Raw genomic sequence first — 22890 nt, forward strand, 5'->3', positions numbered from 1 at the left:
GTTCAGATAAATAAATAAAGTAAGGCATTGCATTGACCTGTTTCTGTATCACTGAATGTGAATGTAGGAGTCGCGCTATTTTGCCTGCCTCTCTCACCCATTAGTCTTACTAGAGCTGAATGAAGCTGTACTGCTCTAGCACCATTACACGCTCAGGTCTGCTCTGCCCTGAGCTCTCATTAACTGTCTCATCTGTCAAACATTAACCTCTCTGTCGGTTTTTTCCTTTCTCTCACAAAAAGGATCCATTTGCAACCAATACACAGGGTTGAAGAGCTGATTTCTGTCAAACCAAAAAAAGAAACAAAAAAAAAACCATTTTATCTGAATGATATCTAAGCTGTGCCAAAAAAAGGAAAAAAAAAAAACAAAAGAAAAACTTCTCTCTTCTCCAATAGGGTGTTGTTGTAACCAAATCAACTTGTCAAATGGTTTTTAACAGTGAAATATAACTGTATGAGCAGGAGGGCTCTAACTGTGAGCAGGCCACAGCTCTTTCCTTATTACAAACAGGAGTGGAAGACCTATTCTCAAAACATATTTCACTGTACTACTCTGTGTATCTGACACCAAATAATGACACTTAGTTATGTGTATGGCTATACTGTAGGAGGTCTAAACAAGCTGTCACTTCATTTTTGTTTTGTTTTGGTTTGGTTTTTTTTGTTTGTTTATTTAATTTTGCTTTTGTTTTTTGGGGTGGGTTTGTTTTTTGGTCCTGTTGCTGTGCTGTAAAACCAGGGTAAATCTGGCCACAGGACATAACACACAACTCGTTATTAGCTCCCCAAACAGCAGAGGGACATTTTCTAAAGCAAGAATTCTTGGTTAGCTGAGTTTCAAAAATCAAGATTGTTCAGTAGAGGTAAAATAAAGTTAGATGAGGTGTGTTCTTATGAGACAATAAGTTTTGTGGGAGTGTTGATGATAACTGAGCTTGCTTTGTGATCTTGAAAGACCCAGCCCTCACTAAAGGTTATAGAGACTGTATGTTTTTGTGTGTGTGTGTGTGTGAGAGAGAGAGAGCTGGCGGCTGAGTTATTGATGAGATATGTTTGAATTTCTCTGCTTTGTTTACAAAGTTCTGTTCTTACCCACCTGTTTGGACATAACCTCAGCTCCTCATGCTACAGTAACCAGGGGATGACATTCACTTCCTGTTTGCTTGAATCTAATTAGCTAACAGTCCATTAACTTAATTAAATGTCGTTGTCAATCAGAACTCATCATTCTGCATCATTATTCCGAGGGCAGTTTATTTATTGTGGGGGTTTTTCCTTTGTGTTTTCTTTTCTTTTCTTTTTTGTATTATTCTGACAATGCTAGTTTGACTATGTTGTTTTTGTTTTTTGTTTTTTCTTTTTTGGATCAATGTTTGTCCATTTACCAAATTAATTTATTTATGATGGTATGTATTTATTCATTTGTATTTTTTATTTTTGTACTATTATTTTTGTCGTTTTGTGGGGGATGTGTTTTCATTTGCGTGTCCAAATGCCTCAGCTCTAGTGCGACAGGAGGTGTGTGTGTGCGCGCGTGCATGCGGGGGGGTGCGCGCGCACCTGCTGATGTTATTGCCATCTGACCTAAATTTTATTTAAACATTTGGACCAATGAATGGAGGTCAGTAACAGTCGGTGGGACACACATTCAAAGGGTTAGAGACATCCCGTTCTTTCCTGTGATGTCACGGCAACCACCCCCCCTCCCCCAACGCAAAAATCCCTCAACGATCACTGTTGTCACATTGTCATATTGACTGCTTCTTGCGCTCTACTTGAATGGAAGTATTTATTTTTTTGTGAAATGGGTTCAGTGGGTGACCAGGCGGCTGTGACAGGTTCGTATTCCACTTAAAATTACGGCCGACCGCTCGACCTGGAAACATCGTATCACACTGACCCGTGCAACATTGGATGGCTGTTCAATCGATCCTCTCTGTTTTCTTTTATTGCAATTTGTAAATAAAATAAATCTTATAAAAAATCAGTGAGTTTCAAATGGCATTCTTTTTGGGTATTTTCTGTGATTTCTGGCCTCTCACACTTCAAAGGATTAAACAAGAGATACCAAGTTTACTGAATGCAGTTAATTAAACCACAGAAATCCCACGTGTTTATGTACAACAACACTGGGTAGTATCCACAGAATCCATGCCAGTGTACGCTGAGGTTGTTCTGGTGGCTTAGTTAACCCTAGTGGCAGAGTTAACTAACTCTGAGTTGTCAGGGTTACCGATACGCAGGTTGACTTGCACCTGCTGGTTATTGTGGATGATCGGCACTGCAATAATCCATAAAATTACATGCGTAGTTTTAGAGTTGGATGTCAATTGAGCAAAAGGCGGGAGGGGCTGTTGAACAAAACAGACTTCCCCCGCGATAATCCATAAAAAATGAATATTGTGACAGGATATGACTATACATAAAAAGGTAGAAAACATTAAATATTGAAACAGTGTTACTAAGAGATTGTTAAGTTGTTGTTTAATTCACCAATAAGAAGCATGTTCTGGCGGGTACTTTATTGTTTTAAATCGTATATCGATAGAATATTAAACAGCTTCCGCGCGGGAAAGCTCTGCACAAATCGCAGGCGAGCCCCGCAAGGATCAGAATCAACCAGTCGCAACTCGTCACAACTAGTTTAACTGCATGTAAATGGAGAAAGATTGTCTTGTGGAATTGACCACAAAACATAAAGGCAACGAATAATTTTGTTTTCGTTTTATTTTATTTTGTAGCACTAGAAGAAGTAGGCCTACTTTGTAGCACTGTAGAATAATTACCAACATCATTAATACCTACGCAACGGCCAATAGCCTACACTCAGCTATTTTAAACTGGACTAATGCTGTCATACTGATAAACATTCCCAGACCAATAATTTGACATGACTTTCAAACAAGACTCTGATAAATTCATCCAGTTTCAAAAATGTCATACGTACTTTTGCAGTCGGCATTAGCGAATGAGATGAGCAAATCCGATGCAGTTTCCCATTCAGATGGACGCTGGTGGCCAAATTCCCGCGCCTGCTGTATCAAGTGTTCATTATTTCAATTATTTCAAAACTTTCAGTGTTTGCGAATCATCAACTTCCTAGACCAGACGCGTTTAATATGAAGATTATTAAAAAAAAAAAAAAACGGCACTGTTTCCGAAAAGCGTCAGCATCAATTTGACCCCTGCTATTATCCCCACGGTCCTTCAGGGCGGCATTTTCATGTCAATCATTACTGAAATTTGCCCTGAAGTCGAAATGTTTGTTTGCTTATTTATGGGGTTTAAGTGATGCAGTAGCCCGTGTTCACGACCAAAAAGTACACTTTTTCTGAGATAATGATCTCACAAGGGGCTTTCCGTTACTTTTTTCTTTAATGCCAGTTATTTATGCATTCTGTATCTGTATCCTTAACATATTGCATACAACGTGCCCTTATCCTCATGCTCTTACATCTGGCCCAGCTAAGTGGCATTTTATGCAGAACACCTCCATAATACTTAAAAGACATATAAGTGGATAATGCACGGATCCGCACCCCTTTTCTGCCAGCCTAAGACCAGCGATAAGTTTATCTTGCTATGTCAGCTGGACCCTTTGCAAATGTCAAGTTAGACGACAACAGCTGACACCGCAGTGGTCTTACACCCTCATCAGACACGCTCTTCATGAAGTCACTGTCGGCTATTTGACATAAAATATGTATGTACTGCGGTTACGAAGTCGACATGTTACCTTGGGAAAATTAGGTAAGACCAGGAAACTTTGTTTAACTTGTACTTGTACTCTGCTTTTGTTTGTTTGTGTGTTTGTTTGTTTGTTTGTTTTTGGGGGGTGGGGGGGTGGGGGTATGTCCCCTGCACAGAATGCGCGAATGAAGAGGCACTTAAACGACCAATCAGCTCACAACTAAACTGGAACGAAAACAAACCAGCCTTTTCCTTACATCATCAAAAATCGACACTAGGTCGCCCAACTTCTGACGCTAAGAACGTGGTCGCCATGATAAACTTCTAGCACACGACTCGAATCAAGTAATATCACGAAGGTGGATCTTTCACTACCGTTGCTAGATTTCCATACAGAAAGAACGACATTACTTGTTTTACATTAGCTTAGGGAATTCTAGCTTCCTAAGGGCTGGACCGAGAAGATTAGGGAATTGAGTGGGACAAGACGGTAAGAGACGCTACTGTGTATATAGCGTAGTTAGCATGGTAGCTTGTGCACTGGCTAGCAGTGACAGAAGTGTTACTGACAGAAAACGTTTAGAGCGACGTTTGTGGATAGCTTAACTTACAGAGTAGCTTACAAGCTAACTTACACACTGAGGTTGCATCATGATTGTGTCGTAATGTTTTGGAGTTCTAACTCACGCGTGAGTACGAAAAGCTCTGAGCAGTTCGGAGTGATTGGTAAGAAATTCAGATAGGGCTAGCTAACGTAGCTTTGGTCAGGCTACTATACAACATGCCAGCACTGCGAGTCATGTTTGTCAATTATTGTTAGCTAACAGGTAGCAAATGTTACAGGTCAGTCAATACACCAGTACCTACAGCCAGCGAATTAGTTAGTAAAGCAGGTGAATAAGGACTTGTTAATAGATTTTACTTCTATGTGAGGGCCAGCTCTACCACATATTTCTGGAAGTTGAGTCGCCCGGTGGCGATTTGTCTAGCTGTCGTAAGTTGCTGATAATAGTTGTAAGCTCAACTTGATAAATCTTGTGATTTGTGTGTCGCTACAAAATCTTAAACGCTTGAAAACTATGGCTCGCGGTTCTCATTACAACTGGAATTTTATGAAATATGTCATGAGCGAGTTTACGCGGGTCTTAGCTACTCTCAGATAAAGTAGCCTGAACTGTAATGGTGTCAAAAGGTTTAACCTAGCAACAGTGTAGTTAAATAAGAATCGCTTCGTATCGCTTTACAGTTATTATGGAACTACCGTAACGGTTCCTCAAAATTACTCTTAACATGTCCTTAGATCTTCCTAAGAATTCGTGGATATCTCCTGAAACATTTTAATTGTTGCACGCTATATTGACCGACGCGGTTGTGACCACTGGTTTTGAAAACAACGTTAAGGTTTGTTTTACGGTGCTGAATGAGGCTCACCTGTTGACTTGACTGTTGGAGTCCCTCGGGAGCGCCTGCAGCCCCGCGCGCAGCTGTCTGACTTAATAAAAGGACCCTTGAGACGCGCTCGTGCATCTGGAACGGAAATGCCGCTTTTGCCCACATTTCAAGCTTTCTTTATTTTCAGCTCGAATCAGTTGGTCGTTCCGTTTATTATAACCATGCTTTATATCAACGTTTCCCATTCTTTGCCTTATACTTACTGTAGCGACCTTCTACTAAATTTGTGCTTTCTCCACCCCGTTCTCAGGCCGGGTGATGGCGGCAGCTGCCGAGGGCAGTGTAGACTCAAAAGCGGAGCTGACCACTCTCCTAGAGCAATGGGAACGAGAACAACAAGGCAGCACCCAGGATCTGGTCAACATTCTGACCAAGTGAGAACACATGCACATGCACATAAGTACAGAAACATTTGTTGTGTGATCTGTTTCAGATTTAACAGCTATTGTAAAATGTGCCCAGATAACAAATGTTAATCCTTTGCTCCCTGCCTCCCCAGGATCTCAGAACTTGTGGAGAGAGAGACAGAGGAGTACCACAAGGCTGATCCTGACCCTTTTGATGATCGGCATCCAGGTGGGGGCGCTAACCCCCTGTTTCCACCCTCAGTCTCTTTCTCATCGCATGCTCCTTCTGATTTCTAATTGTAATATAATAATATTATCCTACCATACGTTATGGTGCTGATGTACATTTTTGTCCTTTAGGACGGGCAGACCCAGAGTGCATGCTTGGACATCTGTTGAAGATTCTCTTTAAGAATGATGACTTCATGAACGCGGTGAGTAAGAGACATTTATTTGGCTTTTTTTCTCATATTTGTGTTTGTCTTTCTTTTTTGTGTATTGCTGAGCAAGATTGTGTGACCACAGGAGCCTCCATTTTGCATAGTGTTTGATGTACTTAAAGCGGTTTAAGAATCTGTGTTCAGGTGTTTGTGTTTGTTTGTGTGTTGTCTGTTTTCCATATCATAGCTGAAGGGGTGTGATAAAAAGATACTGTAAGATGTAATTTATTGTGTGGGTCTGTACTGTATTGTTGCTACTAATTTGCAATGAAGAGGAGTTGACTGTGTTTAAACTGTGCTTGTTCACTGTGTACCCAAAAGAACTGATGCGAGATGAACAGCTGGCTTATATATGTGTGTGTGTGTGTTGTGTGTTGTAGCTGGTGAACTCGTACGTGATGAGCAGCAGGGAGGGGTCTCTCAACACCGCTGCCTGTCGACTGCTGCTGAACATCATGCCTGGGCTGGAGACGGCTGTCGTCTTTCAGGAGAAGGTACCCAACATCTTTGTGTGTGTGTGTGTGTGTGTGTGTGTGTGTGTGAGAGAGAGAGAGAGAGAAAGAGTTATCAGAATAGCCTGGTTGATAGTTAGAGGAATGGGCTAGTCGACACACTTCCATCATTCAAAGCGTACGGTTGATGGCTCCGTAGACACAGCTGAGTGCAGGGGTGTTTGGGAACAACCTGTGTTGTTAGTTTCCAGCTATTCTGAGTGGACAAGCTGAGGTTTTACAGAGTGAAGGGCACAGAGGGTGCTGAGGAAGAGAAATAAAACAGCAGTGAGGTGAAGAACAACCATCAGGGACAGCTGAGATGCGAAAACAACCATTCAGTTGCTCTGAACTAACACATCATGGTATTTAGTTTAGTTTGACAACCCCTTTGTCCCTTCTTCAATGTCTGTTAAATTTCCTGCCTTTTCTTTTTAGTGAGAGGCAAGTTGAGTGTGAGCGCGTTGAAAATGTTCACTGTTGCTCCCAAAAGCAATAGTTATATCAAGACGACAAAAGTAACACCCTAAAATCACCCCACATCCCTTGGCGTCCTGAGACCAACCGTATAACCATTCTATTATTAGAATAATAAATGTTCTTAGTGCGACTTGCTTAGTAAAGGTGTTTTGAGCATTTTTTTGTAAGTTAGACCGTGATGCATTTAATTGAGTTGTGCTAGATTAATTGTAGGGTAGTGATGGATAACAAATTGTTTGTTTGTCTTGCTAGCAGTTATCCTGATTGAATTGTTTCATAAAACAAAGCTGAGTGATGGTGCTTTGGGATTGAATGTTTATGGGTTTGGTCTCATAAATGGAATTCCTCCAGTACAGAGGGAGTATGTATGAGAATTTATTTAGCATGTGGTGAGTCTTGACTTTTTATGAGGCTTGACTAGGCCAGTCATAAAAATCAGAGAAGCTGTAAGAAGAGGTTTGATCTAAGACACCTGAGATATTTTCAGATGTGACCTACACACACCTCTGAAATACACTGAATGCTATGGTTTTGTTAATATTTCTACATCCTAGTGTGTGTGTATGTGTAGCTGTTTGTGTCGTGAACACGGGGTGCAGGGAGAATTAGACTGAGCTCTCTGAGACCACATCCTTACTGTTCTGTGTCATATTCACAGAGGTCTGCTCTGTGGCGTCGTATTCACAGAGGTCTGCTCTGTGGCGTCGTATTCACAGAGGTCTGCTCTGTGTCGTTGTATTCACAGAGGTCTGCTCTGTGTCGTCGTATTCACAGAGGTCTGCATTTGTGCACGTGTGTGCGGGTGCATGTGCGCGAGCTTGTGTGCATGCGCAATTGTGTGTGTGTGTGTGTGTGTTGTGAAGCTCATAGGGATGTTATTTTTCAGCAGGAGTTACTCACTGTTGAAGCACACACAAGTATATTGAATTCTCCTACACCACACACATTCTAGTGACTGTGTCTCTGTGTGTGATGAGCTTTTGCCTGGTTGGTTTTAAGATACTGGCCAAAAATCATTACCAAGCAATGAATTAAACAGTTTGCAAAAACTCCTGTGACCAGAAACTAAACAAAGCATTAAAGGAACGCATACTATACTTTGGCTGATTACAGGATTTTGTTCATGTTTATGTTTAGTTAAGTTCTGGCAACAAACATTCTAAAGGAGTTTTATAAATTCCAGTGGGAGAACAGTTTGTTTGATTTTATTGACTCTTTGGCAGTCACTTTTTATTTCTCAAGTTACGTCACACTTCTGTCGACTGACTCTCTCACAGATGAAATCCAGTATACACTTGGCTACAGATGCACACTAGTGTAATGAGATTGTTATTGCCTCTGAAACTTGACTTGCTGTGTGTGTGTGATAGGAGGGGATAGTGGAGCGTTTATTTAAATGGGCCCAGGAAGCAGAGCAGCCATTGAGAATCTATGCTACGGGGCTGTTGGCAGGAGCCATGGAGAACCAGGACATTGCTGCCAACTACCGCGAGGAGAACTCTGTGTTGGTCAGTACCTTGCCTCACTCATCTGTGTGTGCCTTAGAAGAAGGTATCTGTGGTTTGAATGATTATGTAGTACATAGTGATAAGCCAGTTCAGAAGAACGTTCTGTTTGTCAGGAAAAAAAAAACAGTAACCTGATTGTGAGAGCCAGTTTTACCTGCAATATTAAATGCCATCTTTTATTCAGCCCACTAATGCTTTTTGTCTTTGCATGGCTGATGCATTTCCTGTTCTGGAGCCTTAGGCATGTCCTCTCACGGATGCATTTCCTGTTCTTTAGACCGATGCTTATCATCTTACTTATGGGTTTCCTGTGTGCAGGTACCACTGATGTTGCAGCGACTGCGTGAGCTGCAGGAGAAAGAGGTGGAGAGCAGGAAGGACCTCCGACGGCCTAGTCCCCGCAAGAGTTTGGAGCCCCTGCTCTTGCCCGTGGACGAGGAGGCAGTGGACGGGGACTTTAGCCCCAGCGACACACACGCCGCGTCTCAGGAGGCTGAACAAAACAGCTCTACTCACCAGCTGGGTGGAGAGCTCCCCCTGCAGGCCAAGGGCGTGAGTCACGGCGGCAGCCGCGCTAACTGTGTCATAAAGGGCCTGATGAAGCCGGCGTCCACGTCTCAGTCGCAGCCCCCAGGATCCAACGAGCCGGACGGCCCGGGGGAGGGAACGAGGGACTGGAGAAAGAGATCGGAGCGAGAGAACGGGAGCAAAGCCAAGCAAAAGTTGAATTTCTCTCTCTCTGAGCCCGAGAGAAGCTTCAGCGAACTGTCCAACAGCAGCTGGTCCGAGATGAGCCCCTGGGTGATCGGAAACAACTATCACCTTTACCCTTTGACCCCAGGCATTGAGCAGCGTCTGATCCTGCAGTATCTGACCCCGCTGGGCGAGTATCAGGAGGTACCGCAGTTTTCACTTTATCGGCATTTTGTCATGAACACGTGACGAACAGGACGTAACATTACACACTGACTCTCATGTTCACTTTATCACCACTTTATCACAAACACAATATAACATTACACACTGACTCTCATGTTCACTTTATCACCACTTTATCACAAACACAATATAACATTACTCACTGACTCTCATGTTCACTTTATCACCACTTTATCACAAACACAATATAACATTACACACTGACTCTCATTCACTTTATCACCACTTTATCACAAACACAGCATAACATTACACACTGACTCTCATTCACTTTATCACCACTTTATCACAAACACAACATAACATTACACACTGACTCTCATGTTCATTTTATCATAAACACAACATAACATTACACTCTGACTCTCATGTTCACTTTATCACAAACACAACATAACATTACACACAGACTCTCATCCACTTTATCACCACTTTATCACAAACACAACATAACATTACACACTGACTCTCATTCACTTAACACCACTTTATCACAAACACAACATAGCATTACACACTGACTGTTCTCACATTTCTGAAATGATGCACAGATTCTGAACTGTGTGATTTATTTTTTCTGTTGTCTTATCAATGATTGCATGTGTTTGTGGCAGTAAAGATTTGTCTGACCAATTGCAAAATACTGTTCTATCTCCAACTACCAACATAAAACTTAAAAACGTAGAACTAGAGGTGCTGAGATTCCAAAAACAGTCGACCAATATTTTGGCCTATGGTTTGAGCACATGGGTTAGGGTCGGGTTGGAGTTGAAATGAAAATCAGGGGTTGATTACAGTTCAGTTCTTGGATCTGGTGTCTAATCCTACAACCACAAGTTTCTGTAGTACTTTGTTTTTTAACAAAGTAGAATATTTCTGAATTTCTTAAGGATTCAGTTTACCTTCCTGTAGTTCCAGTTTAGTTTCAGTTATGTGTCCTGAGTGGTTTATCCCACTTAAATGTATGTTAAGTGCTTGAATTTAAATGATTTCATCAGTGAACTGACCTTAAATTACAGTTGGAACTTAATGTAACTGTGAGACTTCTTAGTGGGAAAAGTAAACTGTAGTGTTTTAAGGCAAACACCACTGGGAAGACTTCTGCCATCTAGTGGTGAAACTTTTAAAATGCACTGCAGTGCCCAGGTGTCTGTGTTTTCCTGCTGGTTTAATGATTGGTTTTGTGTGTGTGTGTTACCGTGCAAGTTATTGGCAGTGTTCATGCAGCTGGGAGCCAGAGAACTGCTCATGTATTACATGGACCTGAAGCAGACCAATGATGTCCAGCTCACCTTCGAAGCCCTGAAGGTAAAACCCACTACACACACTACTGATAGTGCATACACCACAGTGCACCTGTGTAACTCATAACTTTATTTAGGATTTAGTGTCCACGAACCTCAGGACTTATTTAGTTCGTGCTTAATGAGGCTGATTTGACATGGTTGAAACTTTTTTACTTTAACCATTCACTTTCATTCATACACTAACCTACATGCACACATTCTCTCTCTCTCTCTCTCTCTCTCTCACACGCTCACACATACGTACACACATTCTCTCACTCACAAGCATGCACACATACTCACACACCCATATGTACACACACAGACACATTCTCTCAAACACACAAAATTGCATGTTCTTGAATCCCAGTCTCACTCTCTCGTTTCTGTTTCTTTTCAGTACCTTGCCTCTCTCCTGCTGCATAAGAAGTTTGCTGCCGAGTTTGTGGCTCACGGTGGTGTACAGAAGCTTCTGGAAATCCCTCGTCCCTCCATGGCTGCCACTGGAGTCTCTCTCTGTCTGTACTACCTCGCATACAACCAGGATGCCATGGAGAGAGTATGACAGACACCCCCCAATTATCCCCACTCAAAACCAGACTAATGTCATTACACACTTAGGCTCTTTGTGCTGTCACTGTGTCTATAATGTGAAGGTCATTTGACTCTGTATTCAATAGCCCTCTATCCTCCAGGAATTTGTTCATGGGTTGTATTCTTAATTAGTGCAAACTGAAACCCAAAGAAGATTAAATAATCAGTTGATCGAGTTGTTAAAGAACTAATCTCTCTCTCTCTCTCTCTCTCTCTCTCTCCCTGTGTCAGGTGTGTATGCTGCCAAACTCTCTGCTGGCAGAGGTGGTGAACTACACACTCTGGCTGTTGGAGTGTTCTCACGCGTCTGGCTGCTGCCACGCCACCATGTTCTTCTCCATCTGCTTCTCCTTTAGAGCTGTGCTGGAGCTCTTCGACAAGCAGGACGGACTCAGACGCCTCGTCAACCTGGTGTGTGAATGCACGCACGCGCACACGCACGCACACACACACACACATACATACATGCACGCACACGTACACATGCACACACACACATGCACACACACACACACGGTGTCATCCATTCTCTCTCTCTCTCTCTCTCTCTCTCTCTCTCTCTCTCTCTCTCTCTGGAGACTCGGATCTCTGTTATATCATTGTGTTAGCTTAGATATATGATGCTGTAATATACACACACAACACATGTGCTCTACAACCATTGTCCCACCAGTTTAATATCCTGTATGTTACCAGCAGGGAGCACATGACCGCAGCCTGGCTGCTATTTATAGGCTTTAATTTTGTCCATATTTGCTGTCTTCTTTCCCGCCTAAAATAAAGAGCCCCTTCTGCTGGCAGTGAAATTCAATCCTCATCTAAAAACCTTTAGCACTCCGCCCTAAATTTGATTTGGCTACTTGGCTCTTCTGTCCATTTGAAGGAGGGTACAGAATGCAAACTTAAAATAGATATGGTTTTTCAGCTTAGTCCAAAGTTTATCGGCCTTTTCATTTAGTGTCATGGAATTGTTTGAGTTGTTTTTTGGGGGGGGGGGGGGGGGGGGGGGGGGTTGTACACGACCAATGTGTATATTGATCATTGATGCATTATTTCGTGGTTGGTGGTGTGTGTGTGCAGATTAGCACACTGGAGATCCTGAATCCAGAGGACCAGGGGGCTTTGCTGAGTGATGATGAGATCTTCTCCAGTCGGCAGACGGCCAAACACACCTGTATGGCTCTGCGCAGGTATTTTGAAGCTCATCTGGCGATAAAGGTGGAGCAGGTGAAGCAGTCTCTGCAGCGCACAGAGGGCGGAGCTCCAATACACCCACAGCCTCACTACAAGGTAAACAGACAGTCACACACACATGCTTGTATACACACACACAAACTCACACCCGTAGACTCACACTCAGTCTCACACACACACATGCCCATATGCACACACACTCACACACACATATACATACACTCACACCCTCACTCACACACACATACACATACTTGCACATGTACACACGCTCAAACACTTCTTTTTTTTCTTTAAACACTCTGAAACACATGTGCATACACACTGTCATAAACCACTTTAAAACTTGCTTGTGTGTGTGTGCGTGTGTGTGTGGCAGGCATGTACGTACACACACGAACAGGTGGTTGAGATGATGGAGTTCCTGATCGAGTACGGACCAGTACGTCTGTACTGGGAACCAGCTGAAGTGTTCCACAAACTCTCCTGCGTTCAGCTCCTGCTCCAGCTCATCTCAATCGCATGTGACTGGAGAACCTACTACGGCAGGTACGAGAGACAGAGGACAGACAGTCAGAAAACCAGAGAGCAGAATGGTGTCATCCTTTGTTTGTAGGAGAATGTGGATTTGTGGCGGTCAAACTCCTGAAATTCAGTTAAATTTCAGTATTAAAACTGACTGTTTTAATTGTGATTGTTTCATCGTAATGTTTGCTGTTCATCTATGTCTGATGAGTGTTTTTTTGCCCCTCAGGAGTGACACAGTGCGCTATGCTCTGGACATCCTGGGTATTCTGACTGTCATCCCCAAAACTCAGCTCCTATTGGCTGATTCTGTGGCTGTGCTGGATGAGGGCGGGTCTACTATTTCCACAGTTGGTGAGTGACAGTGCGTCTCCTGCAAGACAGTGTGGTCTCGATTTATCAGAATTGAAAGGGCAGATCTGTCAAGGGTGAATCTGATACGCCTGTGGTGGAACTGTTCCTGTTTGTGTGTGTGCGAGTGTGATTGTTTAGCGCTTGAACATTTTGAAGAATTTGTGTGAGTGCATGTGTGTATTAACTGAATCTGTATTTGTGCTTGTTGCGTATTTATAGGCATGAGTATCGTGCTGGTGGTGGCAGAAGGGGAGGTCTTTGTCAACGACGCAGAGATCCAGAAATCCGCCCTGCAGGTCATCATTAACTGCGTGTGCGCGCCGGACAAACGCGTCTCCAGCATCGGCAAATTCATCTCAGGAACGCCCCGCAGACGCCTGCCGCAGACTCACAAAGCCAGCGAGAGCGTCCTGGCCAAGATGTGGAACGTGGTTCAGTCCAACAATGGCATCAAAGTCCTCCTCTCTCTGCTCACCATCAAAATGCCCATCACAGATGCTGACCAGATCCGAGCGTTGGCGTGCAAAGCGTTGGTTGGGCTCGCACGTAGCACATCGGTGCGACAGATCATCAGTAAGCTGCCTCTGTTCAGCAGCGGGCAGATCCAACAGCTGATGAAGGAGCCGGTTCTGCAGGACAAACGCAGCGAACACGTCCGGTTCTGTAAGTATGCTGCCGAGCTCATTGAGCGCGTCTCGGGCAAGCCGCTGCTGGTGGGCACCGACGTTTCGCTGGCGCGTCTGCAGAGGGCCAACGTCGTAGCACAGTCGCGCATCACGTTCCCCGAGAAGGAGCTTCTGCTCTTGATCCGGAACCATCTGGTGTCCAAAGGTTTGCATGACACAGCCACCACCCTCACCAAAGAAGCAGACCTGCCTATGGGTGTGGTCTCGCACAGCCATGGGCATTCCAACGTGCAGCCTTTCCCGCCAGTTACCGTGGCAACCCCCCCGTCCCCCGCGGCGGTCATCCCACGGACTCCGCGTCTGGCCAACGGGGTCACATCGCGCCTCGGCAGCCACACCTCCACTCCATCCCTTCATCCGCAGCCCCGCCCCTCCACTTCACAAGCCCCTCCCCCTCCACCGCCCACCACGGCCTCCCACTATAACAGTAACGGGACTCCTCTGATTGGACGGATAGTGTTCTCGCGGGAGCGTCCGTCGCCTTGCGCGATCAGTGGGAAAAAGCCACGGGTGCTGAGGCAGAAATCGGACCACGGGGCATTTAGCCAGAGTCCAGCTATGAAGAAACAGTTCGACCGTCATCTGCCCTCACCTCCAGCACTTGACAGGTCTGTTGTTATTTACAGTCAAATACTAATCTATTATTTTCATATATTAGCCTGTGGCACTCATATACATATACACTTGACAGGTCTGCTATTATTTACAGTTATATGCAAGTCTACTCTCATATACTAGCCTGTGGTAATCACGTACGTACACACTTGAGAGGTCTGCTGTTATTTACAGTTATATACTAGTCTATTCTCATATACTAGCCTGTGGTACTCATGTACATATACACTTGACAGGTCTGCTGTTATTCACGGTCATATACTAGTCTATTATACTCATATACTAGCCTGTAGTACTCTTACACATATGCAGTCATGCGTCGCATAACCACGTTTCAGTCAATGACAGACCACATATATGACAATTGTCCCATAAGACTATAATGGAGCTGAAAAATTCCCATCGCCTAGTGACGTGGTAAAGTCGTAGCGCAAGGCATTACTCACAGGTTTGCGGTGATGCTGGTGTAAACAGGCCTATTGATCTGCCAGCTGTATGAAAGTATAGCACATACAGTTACGTACAGCATATAATACTTGATAATGATAATAAACAACCATGTTACTGGTTTCTGTATTTACTATACTGTACTTTTTGTCATTATTTTGGAGTGTACACCTTATTTTGGAATGTTTCTACTTATAAAAAAAGTTTACTGTAAAACAGTATGCCATGTTACGCCGGCAGCACAACTGTACACTTGACGGGTCTGCTCTTTTTGCAGTCATATACTGGCCTGTAGTACTCATACATATACTGGTTTGTCATCTCCCTGGACATAGTTATATACTGATCTATAATCTTCATAGACATGGTTACATACTCCTATATATGGTCTTAAAATACATATAATGGTATATATTTGTCATATACTGGTCTGTTATAGTTGTTACATTCATATACTTGTATATAATAATCGTATGCTGGCCAATTACTGGTCTATAACCTTCATATACTGGTCACAAACTGGTCTGTTGTACTCATAATGGTCATGTACTGGTCTGAAATACACAGTAGTCATGTGGCACTGGTTTATACTCTCCATACACTGACCGTATTCTAGTCTGTCATTGTACTTACTGATTTATAATAGTCTATATTACATTACTTACCTACAATACCATTATCGCATTTGTAATAAAGTAAGTTAATGGTCATGGAGCTGCCTTATAGGCAGTTTCATAACAGATTTAGTGTAGGATCGTGATGATAATTCATATTTTTTGTATTGTATTTTTTTTTCTTTTTCCCCCAGTATCATAACGGAGTACTTGCGGGAGCAGCACGCCCGCTGTAAGAACCCCGTCACCACCTGTCCGCCCTTCAGTCTGTTCACACCCCATCAGTGCCCCGAACCCAAACAGAGACGCCAGGCACCCACCAACTTCACCCCTCGCCACACACGCCGTGTCATCTACCCCAAATACGGAGGAGTGGATGGAGGCTGCTTCGACCGTCACCTCATCTTCAGCAGGTCAGGAGTCAAGTGTTTATCTGTGTGTGTTTGCGCATGTGTGTGTCTTATTTCTGATCTCAGTCCTTTATTCCTCTTCACAGTATGTTTTGTGTGTAAGAGTGTGTAATCAGCACTGGTTATATGTTTAGTACTGAGTCACTGTTAGATTGCATGTATGTGTGGGTGTGACTTAATGCTCTGTGTATGTGTGTGTGTGTGTGTGTGTGTGTATACGGGTGTGTGATTAATGCCCTGTGTGTGTGTGTGTGTGTGTGTGTATGTGTTTCAGGTTTAGGCCCATCTCTGTGTTCAGAGAGGCAGAAGAGGATGAGAGTGGGTTTATGTGCTGTGCCTTTTCGGCACGAGAGCGCTTCCTCATGTTGGGAACGTGTACCGGTCAGCTCAAACTTTACAACGTCTTCAGCGGACAGGAGGAAGCCAGCTACAGCTGTCACAGTTCTGCCATAACTCACCTGGAACCCTCCAGGGTCAGTCCACGCTGCGTGCAAACACACACACACACACAGATGTGCTCTTTTGCTTTCCCTCTCCCCTGCTCCTCTCTCAGCTCTGCAAGAAATCACATCTAGTTTTAAGGTTTGGACATTCATTTAAGCAAACATAGTTATTACCTCTCTCTCTCTCTCTCCCCCTCTCTCTAGGATGGGTCTCTGTTGTTGACGTCAGCATCGTGGAGTTACCCCCTGTCGGCTCTGTGGGGAATGAAGTCTGTCTTCATCATGAAGTGAGTTCACACGCTGGTGCCTCCAAGTGCTAAAACGCTGGGTGCTAAAAGTCCTTCATATTACTGCTCGGACACCAGTTTCATAACACACACTTAGTTAGCTTCTGTCAACTATGTTTTTTGTGTGTTATTTAAATCTAAAAGATGCTTGATAGAGAATAGGCTCAATTAGGGTACTAGTAAAACAAGCTAGTGTTCTGTCGACTCCCATCTGGCAGATAGCGTTCTGTTACTTAGTGTTCTGTCAGTTTATTTCAGTTTTTTCAATATGTGTTTTTGAAACTGATAATAAATCATTAAATGAACTTGTTTGTGAATTTCACAGGCATTCCTTTTTAGACGACCATTATGTGGAGTTCAGTAAATTATCTCAGGACCGAGTGATTGGGACAAAAGAACACATCGCTCATGTGAGTAACTCATGGGATACAAAAAAAAAAAAGAAGAATGTCCTTCATATTCACACACTCACGGACTGTTTAATGTTTACTGTTTCCACCTCCCCCTTTCCTCCATCAGATCTACGACATTCAGACAGGTCAGAAGACGCTGACTCTGAACAACCCAGACCTGGCAAACAACTACAAGCGTAACTGCGCGACCTTTAACCCCACGGACGACCTGGTGCTGAACGACGGCGTGATGTGGGATGTGCGGTCAGCTCAGGCCATCCACAAATTCGACAAGTTCAACATGAACATCAGCGGAGTCTTCCACCCGAACAGTCTGGAGGTCATCATTAACACAGAGATCGTATCCTTAACGCCACTCAGCATGTCATCCCTTAGTCTACCAGTAACCTCTCACCACATCACGGGGCCTTTAGAGGGACTAAACTGATCTGAGATCAGGTTTGTGGGTCGTATGACCTGATATGGCTCTTTTGGCACCGGTGTTGGACTCAGCTGCTGGTTGACTGAAGTGTTAGCCTATCTGTCATCCTGCATTAGCCTCTTTCATTACTGAGCTGTGAAAACCCCAGCAGGAGACCACAGTCTCTATCACAGTCACACAGACCTGTCTGATGATGAAGATATTAAGGCGTAGACCTTTTGTCTTCCCTATCCTGACTAGCACAAAATACAGAATCACTACGTCTCTGCCTAGCAGGCGTAAATGAACTAATCTAAACACGATTTGTCGTTTACTGATCAGTCTTTTATGGAAAAGAGAGGGGCTCCTACGAATGAGGTCATGCCCACACACACACACACACACGTATAGATATTCCTATTCATAAACACATTAGTGAACCATTGAAGGTTTAAGCAGCTATCCAAAACCGAGTTGGAAACACTTACAATAAATTACTTACTGTCCAATTACTAACTAGTCTTTTTTTCCAAAGCTGAAATCATAAGATCAGTTAACAATAAATGTTCGCTTTCAGCACTGATTCACTACATTAGCCCTAGAGAATCAGCTGTTAGCTACGCAAGCCCTGTATAGTAGTCCATGCTTACCTTTATTATACAACTAGTCTCTGACACTGTTTCATCCAGTGTCAGCTGTTGAATGTGTCAGCTTTAGTAAACCAATGACACACTCAGAACTTCAGTATGACACGCTCTGTCAGAGGGCTGGGATGCCTCCGCCAGAGAACTTAGGCCATGAGTACATGCAGGCGCAGAACACACAACACTCAGATAAGCAGCTTTAACTACCGATTGTGGTGAATCTGTGAGGTGGAGAACGTGTTTAAGTGACTTTGACTGGTCATAAGGAGTACATTCCAAATCAAGTGTTGACAGTGAAGGGGCAGTGAATGTCCAGTCTGAAAGTCCAACTGGAGGGTGCAGGTTTTGACCTTTTTATGAGCGTGGTTGTTTTGTCTGCTTTCCTCATGTATTTCTCTGTGTGTGTGAGTGTTTCTTTAATGTTGGTGTCAGTGGGATTTACGGACGTTCCACCTCCTGCACACAGTCCCTGCTTTGGATCAGTGCAGGATCGTCTTTAACAACAATGGAACCGTCATTTACGGAGGTAACATGCAAACACACGCACGTATGCACACGCCTTCATGTTCACGCTCGTGTTCCTTTAACGTAAGAACATCTCCTTTTAGGACACACGCTCACTCCTTTTAGCTGTTGTCATGGTAACTGTCTCTGGCTCTGTCTCCCAGCGATGCTACAGGCCGATGATGAGGATGATATGATGGAACAGCAGATGAAGAGTCCGTTTGGTTCATCCTTCAGGACCTTCGACGCTACCGACTACAAACCCATCGGTACGGACTTCTGACCTTACTCCTCTCACTGACCTCTTGACCTCTACCGCAGCCTTGAACTTAGGATGTGTTTGGGAGGGAGTGAATCTGTTTGTTCAGAGTTCTACATCTAAACTAGCCTTGCCAGTGAAGTTAATTCTGACGCAGTTCTTAAAAACACATAGTGAATGAGTGTGTCCCCCCCGTGTTTCTCCACAGCCACTATTGATGTGAAGAGAAACATATTTGACCTGTGCACAGATACTAAAGACTGTTATTTAGCAGTCATTGAGGTAAGAGTCTCTCTCTCTCTCTCTCTCTCTCTCTCTCTCTCTCTCTCTCTCTCTCTCTCTCTCTCTCTCTGCTCTGTTTGGATATACAGCCAAAGTAATGTAGCTGATCAGTCAAGCATCATCTCTCATGTCATAGAGCAGGCTGTCATGGACAGGACAAGCTAGAATATTAAGTGTCAGGGTATTGTCAAAACAGTCATGCGTTTATAAAAATGAAATGATGTGTCTGTAAATCAGTACAGAGCTTGATCCTGAGGGGGTGTGTGTGTGCGTGTGTGTTTGTTCTGTAGAACCAGGATTCCATAAATATGGACACTGTATGCAGACTGTATGAAGTTGGTCGACAGCGACTTGCTGAGGAAGAGGAGGATGAGGAAGATCAGGTATGATATTTGTGATATTTTATTTCTTTAATAGCAGACCTGGCAAGCTTGCATGAATATTTGCACTGTCAGCTATTGAACAAATCACCCTCTTTATAGACCCTGTAATAGTCCAGTCATTTATCCACCTCTGCACTGTTCTACCTGCTCACTCATGTCTTTTGTAGACGGTTTAACTTCTACTTATATGTTTATGTTTTCTCTATTGCGGTGTTCAAGTTGTTAAGCACGTTGCTATGGCAACATGGTTTGATTGTCTGTCTGGTTACTGCTCATGATCAGGAAGATGAAGATCAGGAGGAAGAGGACGATGACGACGACTCTGACGATGACATGGACGATATCGACACGGACCCCCTGCTGGCCGAGCTGGAGAACGAGAACAACGGGGAGGAAGAGGAGGAGGAGGAGGACGGGGAGCAGGACTTCTCCCCGTCCGACGACGAGGAGGTAGCACGCCTGCTGGAGGAGGAGGGAGACGATGAGGACGATGATGACGACGAAGATGACGATGAGGATGATTCGGACGATAACGAGGGTGATGTGGGACTGGTTCTGGACAACAGTGAGTTGGGTTTGTCGGACGTGTCGTGATTTTCCCTTTTCTTTATTGTCATTTTTATCTCTCTCTCTCGCTCTCACTCTCCTCTTTCATCATTCCGTTGCTCTGTGTTATGAGTGGGATTACGGGGCAGAAGGGAGGGGGAGCTAGACTTGTAATCATCGTCTGCTGTTTGCAGTCCTTTCTCTGATTGGCCCTATGTGAGCTGTGTTGGCGTAAGCATAAGGGGAGTACGTCATATAAACTTGCTTAGACACACACACACACACACACTCGTTTACTTTCAACTTGCTCGCTGGGGTCTCCTCATGTAAACTGATTGGACTGGTCTGAAATAACTAGGAACCAACGTGTTAGAAAACACAGGAGGGGTCTGTGGAAAAATACCCTGAAGAGTATTAACAGTATGTTAAGTAGATTTGAACAGTAGAATGACCACGAGGGTTTGTCTGTGGGTGGAGGGGGTTGGGGACACCACCGAATTGAATGGAAACGGACACGAGAGCAAAAACAGCGGTGGCAAAGAGCAAAGCAAAGAACTGATTCAGATCAAGGGTTTGGTATGGTGGCTTGGCTGAGAGCTTTTGGCCGTAACCATGGTAGCGCTGTATTTTGCCTGTACTGTATGTTTATACGCTCGCTCACATTCATTAGTGTGAATTGAGTGCACATGCCAGTCATAAACCAATAAACCAGTACCTCTTTGTATCACTAGTTCTCTTATGCTGTTCATATACTCATTACAGATTTGCATGAATATAACATGGCAAGGTCAAAGCTCCGGCATTAGTTATAATAACAGCTCAACTGGTAGAGACTGTCTCCTGCACATTCAGATCAGGCCCAGGGCGTGAAAGGCTGTAGGAATTTTTCTGTCAACGGAACCTTACCTGAGACCGTAGATGGTGACACTGCATTTTACAATTTATTTTTAACCACTCCTCTTAAATCTTTGTCCATGTCGGCAAGAGCATTTTTTTTTCTTCTTTCATCTCCAGTAGTAAGACTGTCCTCCATTCCACCTGACCTTCTCTAACTTCTCTCTCCTCTGCATTCTGTCCATCCAGCAGATAGCTCGGATAACTCTGACCTGGAGGATGACATCATTCTGTCCCTGAACGAATGAATGAGCAGGAAGATGGAAAAGAAAAGAAAAAAAACCTTGGGAAGAGTGGTCCCAATCAGACTTCAGGAGGGAATAGCTCCTCAGAGGAGAAACTTGACAATAAAAAGACAAACCATGTGTTGAAAGAGAAAGATGGAGTCTGTTGCAATCAAAAGCTGTGGACTACAGGGAACTGTACGAGCAGGGCATTCTGATTGGTCAGTTGTAGGGGTTCAGAGGTCTGAGACGCCCTCCCTATCTGCCTGATTGGAGGAGCATTTGGAAGTGCTGAAAGATAAACAAAGAAAAAAATTATAGTTTTATAAAAAAGGTGGCTTGATAAACAAATGAGGTACTGCTTATGAGGAAATAAGTAGGAAAAAAATTAAAAAGTCTTTATTTTGACTTCACTTGAAAGCTCTTTCTAAGATGTTTTCTCTTTTTGTATATGAGATTCCTTTTTTTAAGACAACTCTTGGTCCCCCTGCAGTGTAGCCTGTTGTATGAGGGTGGGTTGTCCCCTCACACTCTGTGTGTGTGTGTGTATGTGAGAGAGAGAGAGAGAAGCCATGAGAAGAGGTGCTCCATTAGTGTGAATGCTCTCTGAGGATCTCTCAGGATCTGCATATTTGGGACATCTTTGCTGCTCTCCCAGAAAGACCAGAAATACCACATTTTGGGTTCAGACATCGAGTCAGTGCCTCTACCCCACTGAAACAAGGCTGTAGAGGGAGTTGTTTGATCAGAGAAAATGTGTGTGTGTGTGTGTGTGTGTGTGTGTGTCTGTCTCTAAAGACTTTGACCTGCCTGGTCTCTCTCAGGTCCTCCTGCTGCAGGGCTCTTTTTAAACAGATGTCACTGCTAATGCTCTTGGTCTGAGTGTTTTTTTTTTCTTTTTCTTTTTTTCTGTTTGGCAAAGATGTTTTAAGAGGCTGGTAAGCTTAAGTGTCGTAGGATTCAGCTAAGGAGACCATCTGCAGAAAGATGTGATTTTTTTTTTTTTTTCCCCCTCTTCATATTTTTTCCAGTTTGTTTTAAGTGTGCTCAGATCTAAAAAAAAAAAAAAAAAAAAAAAAGAAAAGAAAAAGAAAAACAACAATAATAATTATAAAAGAAACCAGTTGGCTCATGTGTTTAGTTACGTTACAGAAAATGGCTTTTAAACTGTTTTCACTCTGGTGGCTGTTACCTGTCAGGACATTTTACCCCAGAGAGTGTTGGCTTGAATTATAATTCTTGTTTTATGGATGGAAAAACTGAGAGCTGTGTCCTTTTGAATTTCAGCCTTATTCCAATGATCTACTGTAGTGGTCTCTTTTTTTTTTCCCCCCCTGTCTCACCCCCTCTTTCCATTTTCCAATCTGAAATCTGGGATATTCTATCCCTACTAGACCTTAAAGGATTGAGTCTAATCTGAATATGATCTTGCATTTGTATGTTTCACCTCAGCACAGTGGGTGGAATAGATAGATCTAAAACTGTCCCCAAGGATTGAGATCTGAGTTAACCCGGCTGATGGGAAGACAAATGGTGA

The 22890-nt window shown here is 43.6% G+C and overlaps 1 protein-coding gene across 2 annotated transcripts; it reads left to right on the plus strand.

Annotated features, from left to right (window-relative positions):
- The first annotated feature begins 4015 nt into the window (after positions 1-4015).
- On the plus strand, positions 4016-22129 carry dcaf1 (ddb1 and cul4 associated factor 1). 2 transcript variants are annotated; one of them, XM_030783883.1, is made up of 25 exons: positions 4016-4182; positions 5395-5518; positions 5644-5720; positions 5852-5925; positions 6312-6425; positions 8273-8410; positions 8729-9307; positions 10556-10657; positions 11036-11194; positions 11461-11640; positions 12310-12519; positions 12803-12972; positions 13178-13302; positions 13522-14596; positions 15859-16077; positions 16349-16547; positions 16722-16804; positions 17130-17214; positions 17324-17557; positions 18694-18787; positions 18930-19034; positions 19233-19306; positions 19597-19689; positions 19972-20254; positions 21319-22129. In XM_030783883.1, the coding sequence occupies exons 2-25, from the start codon at positions 5403-5405 to the stop codon at positions 21375-21377; spliced, it is 4647 nt and encodes a 1548-aa protein (XP_030639743.1). In that variant the 5' UTR covers positions 4016-4182; positions 5395-5402; the 3' UTR covers positions 21378-22129. The 2 variants fall into 2 exon arrangements, with proteins under 2 accessions (XP_030639743.1, XP_030639744.1); XM_030783884.1 differs by having other exon boundaries at positions 21322-22129.
- Positions 22130-22890: the final 761 nt, after the last annotated feature.

This window comes from Chanos chanos, chromosome 9, assembly GCF_902362185.1.
Source record: "Chanos chanos chromosome 9, fChaCha1.1, whole genome shotgun sequence".
Taxonomy (NCBI): Eukaryota; Metazoa; Chordata; class Actinopteri; order Gonorynchiformes; family Chanidae; genus Chanos; species Chanos chanos.

What these genes read in the sequence shown, in the direction of transcription:
- dcaf1 (XM_030783883.1), top strand. Translation starts at nt 5,403, where the DNA reads ATGGCGGCAGCTGCCGAGGGCAGTGTAGACTCAAAAGCGGAGCTGACC. An exon ending in CTGGTCAACATTCTGACCAA is followed by an intron (nt 5,519 to 5,643) that starts GTGAGAACACAT and finishes CTGCCTCCCCAG; the next exon opens with GATCTCAGAACTTGTGGAGA. An exon ending in AAGTCTGTCTTCATCATGAA is followed by an intron (nt 16,805 to 17,129) that starts GTGAGTTCACAC and finishes TGAATTTCACAG; the next exon opens with GCATTCCTTTTTAGACGACC.